Here is a 20,322-nt window from a genome sequence, read left to right on the forward strand (position 1 = left end):
TACTGACAGGTGTAAGCGCAGGGTGGTCAGCATTTATCCAGACAAACCCAATTAAAGTTAATGGCAACAAATAATCATCATGTTCTGCAAGTATTTTTCTGAGGCATTTCCTCTACAATTTGTTATGTCTGACTATCAGCTTCCGTATACGAATTAGCAAACAGGCAGTAAGTTAGAAGCACAGGCCATAGTCCAAAGTAGCTCTGCTAGTCTGCATCTTCCTATTACGTTCAGGTAAAAGAAGAGACAAAGGGAGGAAGACAAATCATTGATCCGTAACACTAAGTGCTCTTGAAGTAACCATCGGTGAAGATAAACGCCTGAAGCTGTAGGAGCGGTATCCAACATCGCTGAGCTATTACCAGACTATCTTTCTAGAGAGAAGAGCCTGGAATTAGTGGGTAAGAGGCTGAGAACCAAAGCAGATTTGCCTTGTTTCTAGCAGGATTTGTAGTAACCGGGCTTGTTACCAAAAACAGGGTAAGCGAGCTGGAAGCCATTAATTCTACCCCGTTCATCACAGCTCCTTCCAAGTGCCAGTTTTCACTTTGCGATGCACCAGTGCGTACCCTAGCTACTGTTTGTTTGGAAGCTGAGACACACGTGCCCACACAGCCGCATAAATTACTTAAAATTCACTGCTGGGATGCCAAGACTCCCAAACAGCAACAACAGAATTTCAGTATCCTATTAAATCCATTTCTACAAGCAGTACTAAGTTCAAATAATACTTACAAACAGGAGAAAACACACCGATGTCTCTTATTTTTAAACCATAGGCAATACATGACACTGCTCCCCTCTAAACAGCAGCTCACATACCAGAGTTTTAAAGGACAAACTGCAGCTTTTACCCAAAGACAGAGGGAGAAAGAACTGATATTTCTAAATTAATATGAACTCCTCTATAAACAAACACATGCTGCCACTATAAAGGAGCAGCAGAAGGGTCTCTCTTTCCTAAGCAGCTTAAGGCACTGTTATTGACCTATTAAAGAAGCTGTTGTTTTCGTTAACCAGTAACTACGTAAAATTTTAATCTGTGAGTCGTGAGGTAAATATACAGCCCTGGAAGACATACAGCATCTAGGCCTGAAGAGCCACGGGATTTAACTCACCTTTACAAATGAGGTTCACCAGTCAGATTCGTTGCAGTGGGAAGACAGGTAACGACCTCTTATGTCAAAGAAACATCAAATACTCCAGACTAGTTTGCCTGTATGGAAGAACTTTCAACACTCCAAAATAAATTAACGTTTTCATTGTCCCCACAACTTGTCCAGTCTCATGTGTACTTAAAGGAGACAGGGAATCACACGAAGGAAAATTTTACTCCACGCAGAAGGGCATGCCAACAGCAAAGAATAGGTAGGGAGATATACTAATATTCACAGCTGACTTTAGCCTGAAGTTGCATATTGCTGGTAACAGCAACAGCGACCACAAAACGCGTCTGACGTGTTCCAAGTACAGCTGAAGTCTAAGCCAAAGACCGGCACTCTCAGAAACAAATCACACCACACGTCTCTACTAAAGTCACATTCTGTCCTGCAAAGAGTTGATGACTTCTTGCCCTGGATCCCAGCACTGACAAGACCACTTAAATAAGCACTACAAGGCAAAGTTTCCTATTAAGGGTAAGACAGGTCCACTTACAAGAAAAGAAATGGCAAATCAAGTTTGTAAAATATTTAATAGAGTGGTTTCCCAGCAGACTCCTGACCAGAATCATAACCAGACTACTAAAAAGTATATATATTTTTAGATCTGAAAATTTGTCTTTATTTTTTACAAAATGGATTCCAGGAAGTTTAAAAGGCAATACCATAGAGGACTTGGGTGCAGAAATCAGGTGTAGTCATTCAAAGCATTCAAGTAGGAATATGGTAATATAAATATTTGAAAAGCATCTTTTATCATAAATGTTCAAAACAAAATGTATAACTCATTCCAAACTAAAAATTGAGCTTTATAGCACGTATTTCCCTGAACAGAAAAAATAAGTAACTTTTGAAATATTTCTAAAGGCCTGAAAGCTTTTTTCTTGGTTAGTTACATTAGAAGACTTGCCTTTGATTAAATTCCTTCCTTTCCAAATATGGAAAGTATTACATCAGTCCACTGTTAAAACAGACAATATGTTGCAAATTAATTCTGGTATAGTATGTTCCAACAAAGCCTAGAGTATAAAGGTGCTGAGGTGGCTTTGGGTTTAGTAGTCATCTCCTCTGCTGACAACCTCCTTGCACGTTGGGCGCAACAGTATAGTGTGCTCAAACTGTGCCGTGTACGAGCCTTTAATGTCGCATAAGGGAGGATATGGATCCACTATACCCAAGTCGCACAGGTTCTTCAATGCCATTAGGTATTTACTCTCTCCCAGGCGATCTAGCCATCTGCGGCAGAAGGCAAGAGTACCAAAGTTTTCATTGATAACGTTTAGCAAGTGTTTTGCTCTTGGAAGCCTGCAGAAAAAAGAAGAACATGTTTGAGAAGAAAGAGGTATCACCAGCAAGCATTCGCTACAGAAATAAAACACACCAAATAAGAAAAAGGTGAGATTTCAAGGGATTTTAAGACATCTTGGGATCTCTTTCTACAGTCAGGTGTTCTGTTCACAAAAGAAAGTGCATTTTCCTCCCGCAAAAGGTATCCTTCAAAACAAATCTGAATGCTGCTCAACACACCGGCCATCCATTTCAGATAGGGGAAGTTCGATTGTGAACATATCTGCATCTAACTACGCAAGCAAAACTGAACAGAGTGACAGGAATCATTCTCTTAAATAATAAAAGGACGATTCATTTTACAAAGAAAAACAGAATTCTTCCTGATCCGAAGTGGTTAATAATCTGAACTAATTTAGATGCAAGCTTGTTGGCTTAAAACTCTGAAGTTTTACTTCTGAAGTCAAATACTTGGTAAGCTTTTTATTCATTCTTCTTACAATATATAAGCATAGAGATTTATAGATCTGCTAAGAAATGAACTTATTTCCAAACATAAGCAGTTCCTTTCCAACCCTTAGGCTAATTCTCCATCCCCTCACCTTTTTCATATTACTACATTGTTCTGTGGAGACAAAATAGAACTACCTGGAAAAGCATGTCAGCCTACTATGTTTCTAACCATAATAGCCTGCACTTCAGAAAATATGGTGCAGAAATGCCAAAATGCAGTCCCAGTGAAAACTGAAAATTAATAATCTATTCCATTTTATAGCAATACGCTGGAACAAGAACTTTAAACCCACAAAATATGCATACAAACAAAAGAGATGACATTAATAGCTTGATATATTCTGGAAACAGCACTAACACAAAGTTTGTGGCACACAACCATAATACAGATGTTGATTTAAAAAAAATCTATACATTTAATATATAGACAAATATACAAACACTTATTACTAATAATTAAAAAATTAGTAATGCTAGGAAGATTGTTAAAAAACAATCTAGTTTTCTGAAGACATAATAATGTCTCTTCTCTATTTCCAGATTCTTTGGAATAATTCCACGTTGTTCCAGATTTACAATCAGAGCATATTTCATAACAAGAACATTGCTAACACCACCCTTTGAGTCCTCTGACAGCTTTATTAATTAGTGAAGAACCTGCATTGTACCAAATTTGAACCGTAAGAGGGTAGTAGCTCTAGCACAATATACCAACTAAAAACAACAACAACAAAATCCAACCTTATTGGCACATGCCCAACATCAAAGTTCTTCATATAATGAGAACACTCCATATCATCATGAACAACACCTTTTCCTGTGCTACCGAAGGTTTCTATAGCATATACTTCACCTTCCTAAGGAGAGAAAAAAAAAAAAAGGGAACATGTTGCAATATGAAAATAAGTGATATTGGGCCATTCTGATACAATGATCTCAGTATAAGAACTTCTGAATACAAGTAATTATATGTGAATAGATTCAATCACCAAATCAACACTGGGAAAAATTCAATACGGAGATTTCACACGGTAAAGTTACAGACATCTCCAAATCATCAGCTATTTATGTTAGTACCATTTTATTTGTTTCAAGCCATAAATATCAGCACGTTTCTAGTCACAATTTCTCAAAGTCATTGCAGTTAAAACATTGTCAAAGCATACATCTAACATAGCTAAGAAACTACATTCTGCTGCAAAACATTTGCTAACTGGAAGTAATTCTCCTTTGCTATTCAGATAGAAATCCTAGGAAATGTATAGTTTAGACATAGCAAATAGACGTTGATTACAAAGACTTACTGCACTGAAGAACTTTCTGCCCAATTTCTGCAAGAATTTTCTGGTAACAGCTGCTAGTATAAACCCTTAACCTGCTCATTTCCACTCCACAAGATGAATTTCTTCAAGAAATGAAGGTGATACATATCTGCAAGGGCATTATCAAAATTCTAGCCAAGAACATACTGAAATGCCATTATATAAACTCATTTCCGCCAAGTGCATTCACATATCCTTAACGGTAGGACTGTGAAAGGGACTTAACAAGGTAGGGCATCAAACATTAATGGACACCAGAAGCTGGGTTTTTCAGTTTATTAAGCTACTTTTAAAGTCACTATCCAAAAATAAGAAGCCATATGAAAAGCAGTAACACAGGCTTCAAATTCAAGACAAATTCTTAAAGATGCCCAAACATTCAACTGATTTCATTTAAAAAAAAAAAAAAAAAAAAAAAAACACAAAACCACAAAAACCCCCACACAATGCCACAAAAAAACCTCACTTTACACCCACTTTTTCAGAATAAGGATCAGAGGCTATATTTCTCTCCGTCTCAAAAAACTCATTGGATCGCAGTTTGATACTATAATTAGCACAGTACAGTAAGAGCTTGGCTATGCTCCACATTCTTCATTGGCAAAACTCATTGTCTTTAACGAGGTAGGATTGTGTCCTAAGTAACCTACCAAGGCTGAAGAAATTAAAAAATGTCTTCTCCCCAGTGTCTGGATATTAAATTAAAACAATCTCAAAGTTCTGAAATCTTTAAGTAAGATTTGCTTAAAGAACACTTAAGTTTTATACTAGTAATATACTGATGATGGATGACATACAAGACCTAACCATTCACTAAGCTAAAACAAGAAGGGCACATGAGCTTTTTTTACCTTCCTTTTCCAATACTCTTTATTGTCTTTGCACACTCCTATAGGTAAGATGATAGTTAAAACTTTGTCTTTTTGCTCACATCATTAACAAGGCGATCAACAATTATGATACAAGTTTTGGGTGATCAGAGTGAACCTACCTCAAAAAACAATCCTGTCCAGACCACACCTGCCCCTATTAAGCTCTTACAAGCCTTATTTACTCCGATAGGCTTACTAGTGATCATTGCTGATCAGTGATCAGGCTACGAATGAAATTAAAAGCTTCTTATCTCATTACCAATCTTTTACATATGCCTTCTTATCTTGTTAGAACACAAGCTTACATCAAAATGATGGCTAAATCTCAGGTTACATATTTTAATACTGCCTTTCCGATTGGTATAGTTCACCACATCATGTACAGCAATTTCTCTTCCCCTGCTCCACAACGCTATTCAAACAACATCTTTCATCTAGCCTCTCCCATTAACTAGAAATATGCTTAATTATTTTGTATCTGCAAAGAAAAACTGCACTGGAAGCTTTCAAGAAAGATATCATACCTAACTGTACTTGCAAAAAGTCATCCAAAGCTGTAACACTACAGAAGTATTTCCCAAGAATTACCTGAGCAACAGAAGACTGTTATTTTGCCTTTTTAATTACAGAGTGAACAAACAATGAAAGTGTGAATGACTGGAAATCCAAACACCTTTCAGGAAAACTCTGGTCCCCCACGTTCACCCCAAAATCTGAATTCTTGTCCTTTTCCCTGCTCCTAAGTGCAACATTCCAACACTGCATTTAAGTAACTCATACGCATTGAGAAATAAATATGCAAGAGTTTCTCTAGGCATCACTAAGGCCATTCAGATTTCAAGGTTTTTTGGGTTTTGTTTGTTTGTTTGTTTGTTTTTTAAATAGCAGGGTACCAAGCCTTCAATTTCAAAAAGTGTTACATACCAGAACACTCCAGGGCTAAATGGAGAAGCCACTGAGATGAAACAAGAGTGACCACTCCTTTACAGGAACACTACAAACTACAGCAAAGTTTTTCCTCTGCTGCTATTATCCACCAGGATCACAAATAACTACACATGAGGACTGCACAGGAAATATTCTCGCAGTGACAGTTGGGGAAACGTAACGGAAAGATTTAAGAACTCCATTTACCTCCATTCTTGTGGCCTCTCCTCCTTTCACAATGGGCACCGTTTTTCCCGCATGTATCCTATACGGCCCAATCGAGTGTCCATTCAAATTGCGAATTGGTTTCACTTTTGAAGAAAACATTAATATTACAGGCAATTTCCTCACATGTTAAACCCTTTAAAGCAATTTGGTTTGTTAGCCCACACTGGAAGTACAATAGTGACTCATAGTGCGGAGGAACTAAACACAAAACTATCCACATATCTTGTACGAATTCCAGCCAAGACACAAGTTAGTTTTGTATGCTACATCAAAACTTAATTATTAAAGGCTAGGAACTCCAAGAGTAATAGAAGTTTATTAATGAAGCCAAACAGCAGGTATCAAATCACTTATACATTTTGAAACTGTTGTTTAGCCTTCATCTCGTCTGTCAAATATACGATACTCGGAAGGATAAGCCAAGAACAATCCTCCAGAGGAATGGCAAGCCAGCCAGAAACATGTATTTATGCAAGTCACTCATACCATACTGCTAGTCCAGAGGTCTTTTCAGTATGATACAAATAAATCAATTTTTGTACAAATATATATACTCTAAGAGCAACTATCCTTATATAAAGAAAAGAACTTGCCTTGGTATGTTTTGCCATCAATTTCAACCTCGTAAGACTCCATAACTTCTTGTATGGCCTCCCCCACATCACAGAGACGTACATCTATTCCAGCACACTGAAAATAAAGTGCAAATATAAATGGAAAATAATTGCAAAGTTTCCTTTAAAAGATTTTGTAAATTACTTACATAATGATCATACCTTTATTCCAGTATTTGTGGCATCCTTTACAGCTTCTAATAGTCTGTCATATTTTGGATTGAATGTGACTGTAAAAGCACAGTCAATAATACGACCTGAAATCAGCAGAAGTTAATTAGCTTCATAGTCTTTGCACTGAAGAATGTTCGCAAAGTTTTAATTCATAAATGAAAACTAACCACTAATATGTGTCCCAAAATCTATTTTGCAAATATCATTGTACTGCAGGACTGTTGGATCTCCAGCATTGGGAGTGTAGTGGGCGGCACAATTATTCAGAGAGCACCCAGTAGGAAATGCAAGACCTGCATTTAAACCATTTTCCTTTATCAGTTTACGTGAGCAGTCTTCTAGTTTTTCACTAAAAGGCAGAGGGGAGGGAGAAGAAAAAAAAAAGAACATAACAGTTGTCATTAATATTTCTTATGATGACTTCAAATAAATCAATGCAAGAACAAAACCTCCGAAAAATACTCAAGCAAATGTGTTAATTCGAAATCTTAAACTACTTGTATGCTAACTAGAAGGAAACCCTAGGCTGGAAAACATAAGTACAACATAATCTTCAGTTCTTGGTGTTGTTTCTTCTAGCCTTTCTTGAGCAAAATTGAGTACTTCACTAGTGTTTTTACTCTATAAAGTATCCATCCTTTCCAAGCTACATTTAACCCACTCTTCCTGAGCAGCAGAGGTTACACAACTAAAGTTTAGGCAAATTAAATGCATTTTTTCAATTACTGGGATTTAAAAGAAAAAAAAAAAAAAAAAGAAAAAAGGCAATAGTATAGTCCTCATTAAAATGATTTCTAATTAAAGAAGGATAATATAATCTTTTAAATTTAAGCAATAACTGTGATAAAATAAAACCTTACGAGACTAGCATTCGTTCTTGGGTTTTGTCTACTCTCAAGCTGTTAGCTACTGGGAAGCTACAGATACATGTCCACCAGTGCATACTCCTATAGTGGCAGTGAACGATGTCAACTGCAGCTCACGTCAGTGCACCGTACTCTGATCTTATTTAAGAAAGCTATTCACTCAGAGCAATCTGGAAAAAGAAGAGAGCTTATGTTAACAGGCAAGCCCCCTTAGCCTGAGGTACTTTAGGAAGAAAAGTCATGTTTTGAGAAAATTACTGCTTATAACAGTCAAACTGTATAATTCAATATGACAGATTTGTTTCAGCCAGACTAGTGATTATTAAGGCAGCTGTCTTTCTTCCACTTTCCCTGATGGTATATTATTTCTTTCCATTATCCTCACACAGTTACCTTGGGGATCAGCTCTGATTAGCTTTCTTACTATCCTACTCTTGTCAGCACAGTCCTCAGTCATACCAGGCTGAAAGCACCTGATTTTGGAAGCTAAACTGTCCTGGATCAGTGCAGTACTTGGACAGTAGGCATTCACTCTAGATAAACTGAAGGACAGAAAAAGGAATAGTTGGAAGAGTCAAGAGAATCAGTCCAGGCTAATTATTTCTTTAAACTTTACTTTAATCAAACTCATGTTTATCTCAAGAAATAACTGAGCAAATGGATTATCAACTGAGAACACCACAAAGAAACATCCTGTTTCTCCAGAAACATCAGTCAGTGCAGACTAAATATAGACAAAATCTGTCTGCCCTGGACTGAGTACACAGCTATGCTGTTTTTATGCCTCTTCATCCACTCCCAGGCTCAGACTGCACCTGCATTGCTCACCCACATAGCATTTCATTGACAATTCTGGCAAAAGCCGTGATGTTTACTACTGTTAGTGCTGCTTCTTTCAGCACTGCTTGCAGAATTTGTGTTCTCTGTGCAAGAGTAGACAGGGCAGAGGACATTAAAATCAAGCATGTGCTCAAAATAAGTGAACATAACTGGAAGCTTAGTTTGAAATTCAGTATGATCCCAGGCCCTGTCAACCTGCATAAGCTAAGAATACATTATAAGAGGAAACTTAAAAGGAAATAATTGGGGATACTGGTTGTATACTTCAAACACAGATTCCCTCAACACTCATGACACAGTGAATTAAGCACACAAAATTAAGACTAAATTCCTCCCCCTCTGGAAAAGAAGAAAAATCTACAGCAGAGGTCTTTGAGAAGATCTGCGTCCTCACCAGATTTCTATCATTGTCATTCCCGGTTTTATCCAGCTCATAACGTATTTCCTCACTTGTCTGTGTGCCTCTGCAGCCTCCCGAAAATCATTCCAGATTTCCTCACTGGCTTGGTCTAGTGCTTTCTTTTCTTCACTAGTTATTCTCCAAGCAGCAGTTCGCCTTCAAAACAAATAAAAGCATGTCATGAAAAGTTACTATAATCACAGTAGTCATTACAACTTCTGTCCAGGGCCTGCAAAGTGTTTATTAACCAGTCAGGCCTACGTTCCCCTGTGCAACAGAAAAGATCCTGATTTATAAAATTTTCAGAACAAAGGAAGCCTATCTATCAGCACCACAGACTAGCACCTGTGAAAGTAACATTGCAGAAAAAACCAATTACATATACATAGAAATTTAACTCAGTTAGACCATGAACCATATTATTTCCTTTACGTTTTCAAAAGCCTTACCTCGGAGCCCTCCCAAAAGCCCAGAGAAGCTGTGTGCTTGCAGGATGCATAATACTTTTCAGAAAGACAGAACAGGCGTATAAAATTCATATCAATGCCTGCAATTCTACCTTGAGTTTAGCAGGGCAACATGCTCTGCTCATGCAGAAAGTTTATTTTTTGCACAATCTTACTCATTCAGACAGTGCTCTTCCTGTATGGGGAAGAATGTCAGCGCTGTAGTGCAGCTACCTTGGCCCAGAAACCGTTACTGACACAGAGACAGTAAGCTCCTTCAAAATTTAAGAGCTTGCAGTTCCAGTATTATTTTTGCTCATCCTCAGAATATTTAGGTAATAACACCTAACAGAGTGTATAGTAACTATGACACATGCCAGGAAGTTACTTTCTAAATTTGCTGGATGGTGAATTAACATTTGTTCCAGGAAAATACCACTCATTTTGGCTCTTTGGTAGGTTCATAGAACAAATACAATAACTTTCAATACAAGCCTAAATAGGTTTGAATATATTTTTTTTTATTATGCAAGAAACCATACAACTAAGGTTCCAAGAAAGCAAACAAACGAACAAAAAGTAATTTAAGCACTCCAGCAACTGTCAGAACTTAACTAAAAGACTACTCTTCTGACTACAAAGTGGAGATACCCCTTCAAATGGTGAAGCTGGAACCCTGTAATGACACAAAAGCCCCTAGTGATACCTCAAAGAACTCTGTACATGCTATGCAGGGCAAATACTACTAAAAACAATATATAGCTGCACGTCCTGGTAGGTGGGTCATAAAAGAAAAGGGATGATGGACAAGATGGACCAAAGATGCTGAATTATGCCAGTTTCTGAATTTAGAAATTAACTTTTACCTTTACATATGTGAGCTGATTCTAAGCAAACAACTGAACATGCAGAGTTAAAGGATTACTTTTTGAAATCCAAAAGTGTAGCTACTTACCTGTTTCAGACATTTAACTTGGCTCCACTGTAAGAGCTTCCTTCACAGCCAAAAAACAGGTATGAGTGAGCCAAGAGACTATGCCCTGCAATTTTGCTGCATTTTGAACTGCGTATACAGTGTTAAGACGCCTGCAATCCTACAGCGAAGTTGAAAACAAAGGATAACAGGCTATTCCATAAAATTTTTCTCAGGATGACCAGAGGATCCAAATATTTTGAGACCCTTTTGCTTGTTTCCCTTGAACTTCTTGCTCCTTTTCAGATAAAGTAAAAGCAGCGCAAAGGAGAAATTCCATGCTTACTTTTCTGAGCAGTTTTCTTGCTCCCATGGCAAGCATCATGCATACCACTCAGAATTTGCCTTAACACCGGTAAATTCTACCAAAAAAAACCCCTAAACCGCACATAACAGGCTGGAACACCCGAGTCTCCTTACTGCACTTGGAAATTGGACTACTGCCAGCACAGTAGTCATGGCACAAGAAGATGGAAAAGGTGTACTGCAGAAAAACAGTGGGGAGAGGGACTCAAGGATCCTTTTAGACTGCTCTGGATTCCAGCAGGGAACACCCTCTGGTAGCAAGAGCCGCTGACAGAGTCTGGGCAGCTGCTCTGCCGTCAGTCACAGACTTGGGTGCAAACTCCAGCAAACTGGCAGGAAGCCATCCTCGCTCTATCCTACTGTATTTCAGCATATAGTCACTCCGTGCAAGACAACTAGGGGGCAAAATAGCCTCCACATTTAAAAACACTGTATCAGACCCAAAGCATTTTGCTGCCAAAGCTGCACCGCTGCCACCTGGGAGCTCAGGAAAGGAGGCGACAAGAAATCCTCCTTGGGCATAAGCACTTCAGGACATGTGAAAAGTCAATTGATCAGATAAAGGTCTCACACGAAACATCAAGTCCTCCAACACTACACGAGCTAGCAAGCTTTTCTGAGGACAGTTTCCTAATGTGCTGGCTACCACATAAATCAGCTTAAGAAGCTCACCTCTTGCTCCAAGCCATTTGTTGGCATCTTTTCACTCCAGTTCATAGCCCCTGTTTTCACTAGTACAAATCTTTATAGGATTGTGCTAGGTTTTAGTGATCAAATCATAGAATCGTTCAGGTTGCAAAAGACCTTTAAGATCATCAAGTCCAACCATTAACCTAACACTGCCAAGTCCACCACTAAACCATGTCCTTAAGCACCACATCTACAGTCTTTTAAATACCTCCAGAGATGGGGACTCAACCACTTCCCTGGGCAGCCTGTTCCAGTGCCTGACTACCCTTTCGGTGAAGAAGTTTTTCCTAACATCCAACCTAAACTTCCCCTGGGGCAACTTGAGGCCATTTCCTCTTATCCTATCGCTTGTTTCTGTGGAGAAGAGACCAACACCAACCTGGCTACAACCTCCTTTCAGGTAGTTGTAGAGAGCAATAAGGTCTCCCCTCAGCCTCCTTTTTCCCAGACTAAACAACCCCAGCTCCCTCAGCTCCTCCTCATAAGACTTGTGCTCTAGACCCTTCACCAGCCTCGTTGCCCTTCTTTCGACACGCTCCAGCACCTCAATGTCCTTCTTGTAGTGAGGGGCCCAAAACTGAACACAGTTCAATATTCAAAGATAAGAATTCCAGAAAATAACTCCCCCAGATTATTTTAACCCAGATAACAGCACAGAGGCAGAAACAAACAGGCAGGGACAAGAATTCCTTAATCCCACTTTGACAAACCCAGTGTATCATGAACTATTGCTTAGAGCTTTTCCACCCTCCCTGTTGTATCACTTCAAATTCAGGTGTCTTCAACTAAAAATGCAAGCCTTCAAACAGAATTAAATATCCAAGATGCAAAAATATCGAAGCTGTTAGTCTGTTGTCTATATAAGAACTGATTCTCTGCAATTTTTTCCCCTGAAAATTGAATGGTACCCACTTCTAGTTTAACTTCCTGCACAAAATACACAATTCTAGCTTGATGAGAGGTAACTTTAGAAAGCATGCAACATCAAGAGTTAAGATTAGAAGCACAACTCTTTAAAAAAGAAAAGACAAAACCCTATTGCCCTCAGCATGAATAAGAGAAGTGGCACGAAAATGCTTCACCAATATATAAAATGAAACTATTATTGAGAATAGGAACTACCCAAGCATTCATGTCAGCTACTAATTTAAGTAGCTGCTGATGTTAGGAAATGATAAAGTAGCATCATAAGAGTTAAATATTTAAATTAGGAACAAAATTAAGCATGAATTTGCTTAAGCAAATTATATAAAGAAACTATTTCAGGTTCCTTAGAAGAGTATATTCTTTTTCCATAGCAGAACATTCTTGGTACAGAAAAGATGCCCCACTTAAATCCTGTTTAAAAAGGTGGTTTGTTTTTGTTGCTTTGTGGTTTTTTTTTTTTTCTCCTTTCAAATGAATAGTAGCGAACCCAGAATAAAGCATTTAACCTTCAATAGGTGGATACACAACAGAGGTGTCGAAATAGTGTGTCATTTGTTAACAAACTATGAACATGCTTAAGAGATTTATAATCTAATTTCCTGGATTGCTTAAATCACATCCTTCTGAACGTGGCATATGCATATACAGACAAACACTTGACTCCTCCATCAGCCTGTCAGGACTACCCTGTGAAAGTCCTTCATTAGCATGCTAATATTGTGCATACAAACAAGGCAGCCATTTACAAATAAATTTGAGCACACCTTGTGATCAAATTGAAGTCATCAAAAAGAAGAAAATGCTTCCTCAAAACAAAATTTTAATCTCAAAAATGAAACCGTATTATCTGTGAATATCTGAACACAATTTGTAGGAGGTACTAAACTCAACTATGCTGCTTACACTCTATGAGAAACAGGCATTGACTTTAAACAACCAATAATTGTTTCAAAGTAATTTGATTCTTAAAAAAAAGTCATTGAAAACTAAACTGCTTTTGGAAAGATAAATGTTTGTCTACTCCCCCCCTTTGGTTTAAACTATTTTTTCAGAGTTTTGATTCAAAATTTCCTGGGAAGTTTTCAGTAATACTTGGTCTTTTCATTCAGATTTTCATGCAATTCAAGCTAATTCCCTACCATCCCCCCACCCCAAGTAAAACATGACCTTCCACAACATTTCACATAGGAAAAAAATCAGGGAACTCAGTCAAGCTGGTATATCCTAGTTCCTAACAAAGCGTAAGGAAATAGTACTACCCTATGAAACATAAGGATGCAGATCTCTGTTCCAGTAAACCACTAGAAGCTGTTGCTTGTTTAGTAAAACTGCACATGATTCCCACGTCACTATGAATTATGAAAACCAGTTAGGTTATAATAACTATATATTGAGACAAACAAAGAGAAACAAATTGCAGAATATACCACTTACGCTTTTAAATTAAACTGTCTCATACTCTGCGATTGACATGTCTCTACCAAAAACAAAAAAAAAAAGTCCACACCACAAAAACCAAGAAGCTGACACCTAGATGCCCCTCAAACTGCTGCACAACAGTGTCTCATCTCCCTAAGTTCTAAACCTTCGCTCAGTTTAATTCAGACCATACTTTTCTTACAAGCTGCCTATTGAAATTCTGTTGGTCCCCTGGGTCTCAAGGTCCCCGGCCTCATGGCAATTCTGCTCATACAGGCTATACCTTAATTAAAAGGGTAGGGAAGGAGGAACGTTTCTGACCTGAAGACTTCTATTCATTAAGTTCTCAGATGATCCACTAAAAAAAAAAAGCACACTACAACTCACTTTGTCCATTTGGTTGTACATCAACAGTTTTGCAATTCAGCACATTCAGATGACAGCATTAATTTTTTAAGCTTAAAACACTCACCCATCTTGTGTTGGTGGGTATTCACATTCTTCTCCCTTCGGGAATATGTTGCTGGGAAATAGATCACATATTGGAATAGAAGGTGGATCTGTCTGGACCTTAGCTGTTGAGTATAATTTAAGAAAGTTTTACATATGGTACGCTGGAAATACGAAGTATCTTATTTCAATCATAAAAGTTAAACAGCACAAATTATTTAAGATCCCCTTACTAGAATTTGGGCTTCTACCAAGACAACATCATATCACAATGCCCTCATATGACTTTATTTGGCCAACGCTCAAGGTGACATTCAGGGATACCAGAAAGAAGAAAACTCAGCCAGACTTAGCCTACAAACCCAAACTCCACCCCAAAAATCTGTTTCAACTGCCAAGAACAGCACTTACACATGCTTATACCAAATATTCATGCAGGCTATCTTTATTTTTGTGCTTGATACCTACGTCCTTTCTTCTTTTTCTTCTTCTTCTTCTTTTTCCCTGTTGCTCCATCTCCTTCACCCTCTCCATCTACAGGAAAGAAAGTGCTCAGGTGAACGTAAAATAACAAACTTAAAGAACCAAACAATTTTGAATGAGACACAAAACCATCTGGACTATCTGGAAACACTTCTTTCACAGCAGAATTTAATGGAGTAAAAGAAGACAGCTAGAAGCTGCCACTAAACCATTAGCGTTTTCAGTCCCTACACCAAACACAGACCTAAGAAAACACTTTCTAAAGTTGATGACTTAAACATATCACCAAACAGAGGAAAAAAAGCAGCTCAGGGGAACAGTTTTCAGAAAGTCCTACTTCAAAGTCCTCTATTATCAATTCACCCAAAAAATGCCTGGGGTTGGGGGAGGGCGTGAGAGAGAACGGTGTTAAGACACAACAACTAACAAACAGCTAGGAACTACTGCTTCAGACCCATCTGCTGATGCTTCAGCTAAAGGAACTTAATGCATCTGGAAAGATAAGAAAACCAAGCAAGTAAAGATGACAGCACTTAGGTCAGGATGAGTTTAATCTGAAGATAACAGCAAAAGTCACAACCAGCACCAAGCAAAGCCACTGCATGTGGGAGGTACCAGTGGGAGGTTTTCAGAGAGCACAGCATGTAAGCACCAAGAATCGGCCACACCGCGTTACAGCCATATTCAGGAGTTAACAATAACCCCGTGGACTTCACACTTGGCTACAACTAATGCTTAGTTACTTCGTACACAATGAAGTATTTATCTAATGCAATACCTTCTGGACCTAACCACGAGCTCATTTCAAAATGCGTGAGTACTAGTCATCTACATTTAGAACATTTATTTTTATCTAAAGGGAAAAGTAAAATGTAAAGAACTTTTAGAATCAAGTCAAAGCACTGCCATTTTGAATGTATCTGTACATAAACTTGTATTTGCTCATTTATTTAAAAACAAAACCAAACCAAACCACAACACTGACCAGTTGTTCCGGTCACTAGATTCCAAGCCTCTCATGACAGTCAGTGTCATCTGCATTTTTGTGCCATAGTGACTGCTGTAGCCCTGCAGCTGGGGCAAATTTCAGTAATGTGTCACCCCTGCCCCTCCCCAGCTCATTTTGGCATTAAGTATCTCATTTTAAATTTTTGTAAAAAATTGCAAGTATAACTTGTACTACTAGCGTAACTACAACGTAGTCCAGCCCACCAGATTCTCCATCAATCTATATTTCATAGGCAGCCAAAAATCCCTAACAGTGCCTATAAATTTCTTTAAAATGTGGTAACTTTACCACATTTCTCTTGAGCTTGAGCTGTGCTCAAACCATTCATCAAGAAATGAATTAGACGTGACTCCAGTTCATTCACCAAGTGATTTTTGGGGTTTTTTTTTGTTTTGGTTTTTTTTTTTTTTTTTTTTTTTTTAAATGCTAGGCCTAAACTGCAAAGAAAGTACAGCATTTCTTAAATGTTGTCGCTGCTGCTATCTGCTTATTGTGGCTTTTTCATACATCACTGCACGTGAATCTGCCAACTGCAAGCCAAACTAACCGGGTCTATGCTTTCACGTCCTTGAAGACTGCTGCAGGCTAACTGTGTTGCCAGAAACGTAACTACTGCATCTGACCGATACACTGTTTGTCTTCAGGTTATTTAGCTGGTAATGAAAAAAATTTTCACCAGAAAAGCAATTTAAGAATCTTTGCAAAACTGAAGCCCAACCTTACGCCATTTCGGTATAGCTGTTTAATAACTTAGCCTAATATCATGCAAAAATGTTATCTATCAGCATGTTTTAATACTGCAATGGAAAGCTGAAGAGCACTTGCTAATCTCTCCCAGATTTCAAAAGGTATACAGTCTCATTTCTGAGGCCACTCAGTTATGGGCTTATCCAGGGCGGAAAAATCGGGGGAGGGAGGTATTTTATTGGTTTTAATCTAACACAGCACCATGTCTTAAACAACACCTCTGAAACTACACAATTAAGATGGCAAGTGGTGAGAACAAGTACAAGCAAGAACACACAGTTGTCTTCAAAAAACTTACAGCAATTTTTATTTTTCTGCAAAAATAGTATTGTTTTTCTAAAAACACATCCAAGTCTAATATGTGGAAAAAAGGAAGAGGATTATTTCTGTGACAGCATCACTTCATATTTTTTTTTATACTTTCTAATACTGTAATACTAATTGTTTATACTGTAAAAAGCATAAAAGAACACAGCACTTGATCTGCGACTAACAATGTTATTTCTCCTGAGATGCAACTGTAACTATTCTAATAATTTTTAAAGAATTTTTTTCTTTGTATAAAGTTTTCACTACCCTCCTCAATACTTCTTACTGGCAAAGTACATATTGTATTACTTATCTTTCAACTTCGTAACCTGAAATATACCATAAAACAAATAATCCATCAGAATATACTTCTAAAGTAATTGCAAAAACCTGGATGCTATATATAGATTAATAACGTTCAAAGATCAATTTATTTGTAATTTTATATACCGCAGCACACTTATTTCATTTTTTAAACTTCTACATCTGATTCAATAAAATTAAATTCTGGAATGATGAATTCCAGCAGTAGTCAACCAAGAAGATTTCTAAGCAGAACAATAAGAACCATTTTAGGGTGCTGAGCCCACTTTAAATGCTAATTCACAAGAAGGAAACTAAATTACTAACTTGAGAAATGTATTTTCTTAAGCGTCCATTTCTATTGAGAACCACTCATCAAAACAAAGGAAAGACAGCACTTTTCATTCGGTATTCCTACAGAAAAGATGTATCCAGCCTGCATTTCAATACCAGACACTTCCAAGGTACTTGCTTAGAACATCAGCTGCATAATACAAGCAACACACAAGGTGTATGCCTTGCTTGTGTATTAATCTCTCCCCAGTTCAGTTTTAATGAAAAATTAGGATTACAGATGAACAAGTGTCAAGTTACTGGTAAAGACTCTAAGACCTTCTACTAATTAAAATGCTCCCTTAAAATTTTCTCTGTATTTTTCGTTCTAAGCCAAGAATAAGAGACATAATTTGGAACATAAATTTATACTGACCACGGTAATGCAAGTGAGAATGATTTATAGATTACCTTATCTTAAACGAAACATTTCCCTGCAATAATAAGATCCTTGAAAACAAGAAGCTTTAACAAAGCTGTTATCCCTGTTATTTTTTATATATATGCATGTGTGACAGCTAAATTGTTGCCAAAGTAAAAAGTATACACAGTTGCATCTCAGCCCTCCCAAACAAACAAACAAAAAAGAACAAATCCAAATGGCATCTGTAAAGGTTTGTTAAAATAGGAGTCTAGGAAAAAGCTGAAACTGGAAATGTCAAGAGAAAAGATAAGTTACACTTGCCTTCATCATCATCATCTTTTTCTTTCTCCTCCAGTGCTTGTTTATCCAATTGTTTTGCTACGTCATCAAGAGCACCTTCCATATCTTTATCTGTTTCTTGTCCTGTTTGTAAAATTAAAGAATGGCTTACAGTAAAAGGATAGTTCCACATTAGGAAACAATAGCCCCCAGAACTTTATAGAAATATTATGTGGTACTCATCCTACAGATACCAGAGCACGTGCTGCCTTTTTTTTTTTTTAAAGCAGACCCAATGCGTAAGGTTGTAGGGCACTACAGTGACAGGTACTGTTATTGAAAGTTGTGTATAAAGGCAGCGTTATCCAGACACTTCTGATTACTTTTTTTCTGTTTTTTCTGTCAGGGTAACTAATTCTTCTTGCCATAGCAGCAGCCTGCTCTTGTGAGATAATATGGGCGTGAAGTAGATAATTATAAACGCACAGCATGATCATCACTAACTGCTAGCTTGCTAAAACAAACCCAAACCGTAGTGCCTTTACCCCATTTGCCCAGACTTGCTCCGGCTCTCTCAAGAGAACTTGGGAGGGGTACAGAGACTCCACCACGCGGGATGACTTTTACAGCAGCAGCCTTACGCCTTTCCCCCCTCGGGGCATAGGAGGGGGTGAGGGAAGGGGTGGCTTCTCCTGCGCGCACCGGTGCAGGGAGGACTTCCCTCGCCCCAGCTCCCCTGGTGCTGAAGGGCAGCAGCATCCTCCCGGCACCCGCCAGCCCCTCCTCAGCCCACACAGCCGCCACGGGCCGGGACGGCGGCCCCCATCACCCCTCCCGCGGCCCGCACGGCAGGGCCCTTCAGCCACCCGCAGCCGCGTCCCAGGCCCGATCTGCCGGGTCCTGGCCCCCTCAGGCCGCCCCGCCGGCCTGTCAGCGGAGGGTCCCGGCGCGGCCCGGCCCGGCCCCTACCCGCGGGGCCCGTTTTGCCCTTCTTCTTCTTCTTGCGCTTCTTCTTGGCACCATCCTCCGCGCCGAGCCCCGCCGCGCCGCCCTCCGCGCCGTCCTTCTCCTCAGGCTCCGGCGGCAGCTCGCCGTTGAGGTGCTTCTCCGCCTCGGCGGCAGCGCTGCCCGCCTGCCCCACGCCCGCCATGTCGCCGCGGCCGCGCCGTCTCCCACACACGGGGCGAGCGAGCGAGCGAGAGCGAGCGGCGGGGCCGGCCCTTCGCTCTATGGTGAGCGCGGGGCACGCCGGGAAGGCTGGAGGACTCCGCCGGGGAGGGGAGGGGAGGGGCCCGAGCGCGGGAAGGCCTGCCTAACCCCGCGCCCCGCCCCTGCGCCGCGCGTGCGCACCCGTTGAGGGGCGGGCGGGTGTCATGGCGGTGGTCGCCGCACCCCTCCCGTTTCTGCGTGGGCCTGGCCGCCTGCCTGGCCGCCGGCGGGGTTGTGCTCTCGGAGCACCGCAGCCCGGCAGCCCCGCTGTCCCCTCAGCCTGCCCCCCGGTCACCGGCCCGCGGCGTGGGGTGCCGACGCCATCGTTGTCGTCAACCTCTGTCCTGTGCCCGGTCAACTCGTGCTTCCTTTTTGTAGTCCCCACTGACACGCAGAGCTGTGACCAGATGGCGTTTTATGTTATTAAGTGTTTTTTAGGGGAGGACTGTACCCTTGCATTCGAAAGGCCCTTTTTGGTCTGCATGTACCAGCGGGCCGGAGCTGGGGTCCAGGCTGCTTGGGGGACACAACGCCGCTTCCACATCACTGGGTTTCAGCTTGGAGAGGGTCCGTGGAATAAGAGGACGAGCCGGTAGCTGTCACAAAGGAAGGTTTCAGAAATGCAGGCTGAGGGCCAACAGCAGAGACTTGCTCTGTGTTCATCAGCGAGTGTCTTCATGGGGAAAGAAAAGGAAAAATGGAAAATCTTGCTGAAACAAAGCAGTCCTTTCCCAGTAGGAACAGCTGCCATGACAGGTTTTATAGCATTTAGGATTGCTGAGATTTTACAGCTTGAGAACACTGAACAAATTAACAAAGTCACATGAGAGAGAACTTGTGCAGAAAGAAAATAACGTAAGAAAAAAATAACT

The 20,322-nt window shown here is 39.8% G+C and overlaps 1 protein-coding gene across 1 annotated transcript; it reads right to left on the reverse strand.

Annotated features, from left to right (window-relative positions):
- Positions 1-1,473: 1,473 nt before the first annotated feature.
- On the reverse strand, positions 1,474-19,461 carry METAP2 (methionyl aminopeptidase 2). Its single transcript, XM_082308074.1, has 11 exons — positions 19,211-19,461; positions 18,284-18,385; positions 14,883-14,948; positions 14,437-14,539; positions 9,198-9,359; positions 7,265-7,446; positions 7,086-7,180; positions 6,903-6,999; positions 6,289-6,392; positions 3,702-3,817; positions 1,474-2,465 (listed from the first exon to the last, which is right to left on the reverse strand). Exons 1-11 carry the CDS (start codon positions 19,389-19,391, stop codon positions 2,213-2,215), a joined length of 1,461 nt encoding a protein of 486 aa, XP_082164200.1. The 5' UTR covers positions 19,392-19,461; the 3' UTR covers positions 1,474-2,212.
- Positions 19,462-20,322: the final 861 nt, after the last annotated feature.

Source organism: Platalea leucorodia (genome assembly GCF_965183815.1).
Source record: "Platalea leucorodia genome assembly, chromosome: 4".
Taxonomy (NCBI): Eukaryota; Metazoa; Chordata; class Aves; order Pelecaniformes; family Threskiornithidae; genus Platalea; species Platalea leucorodia.

Coding starts and splice junctions, on each gene's coding strand:
- METAP2 (XM_082308074.1), bottom strand. CDS start 19,391: ATGGCGGGCGTGGGGCAGGCGGGCAGCGCTGCCGCCGAGGCGGAGAAG. Junction 9,360..14,436: donor TACCCACCAACACAAGATGG/GTGAGTGTTTTA, acceptor TTTGTTTTGAAG/GCGAACTGCTGCTTGGAGAA. Junction 7,181..7,264: donor TTTTGGGACACATATTAGTG/GTTAGTTTTCAT, acceptor TGCTGATTTCAG/GTCGTATTATTGACTGTGCT.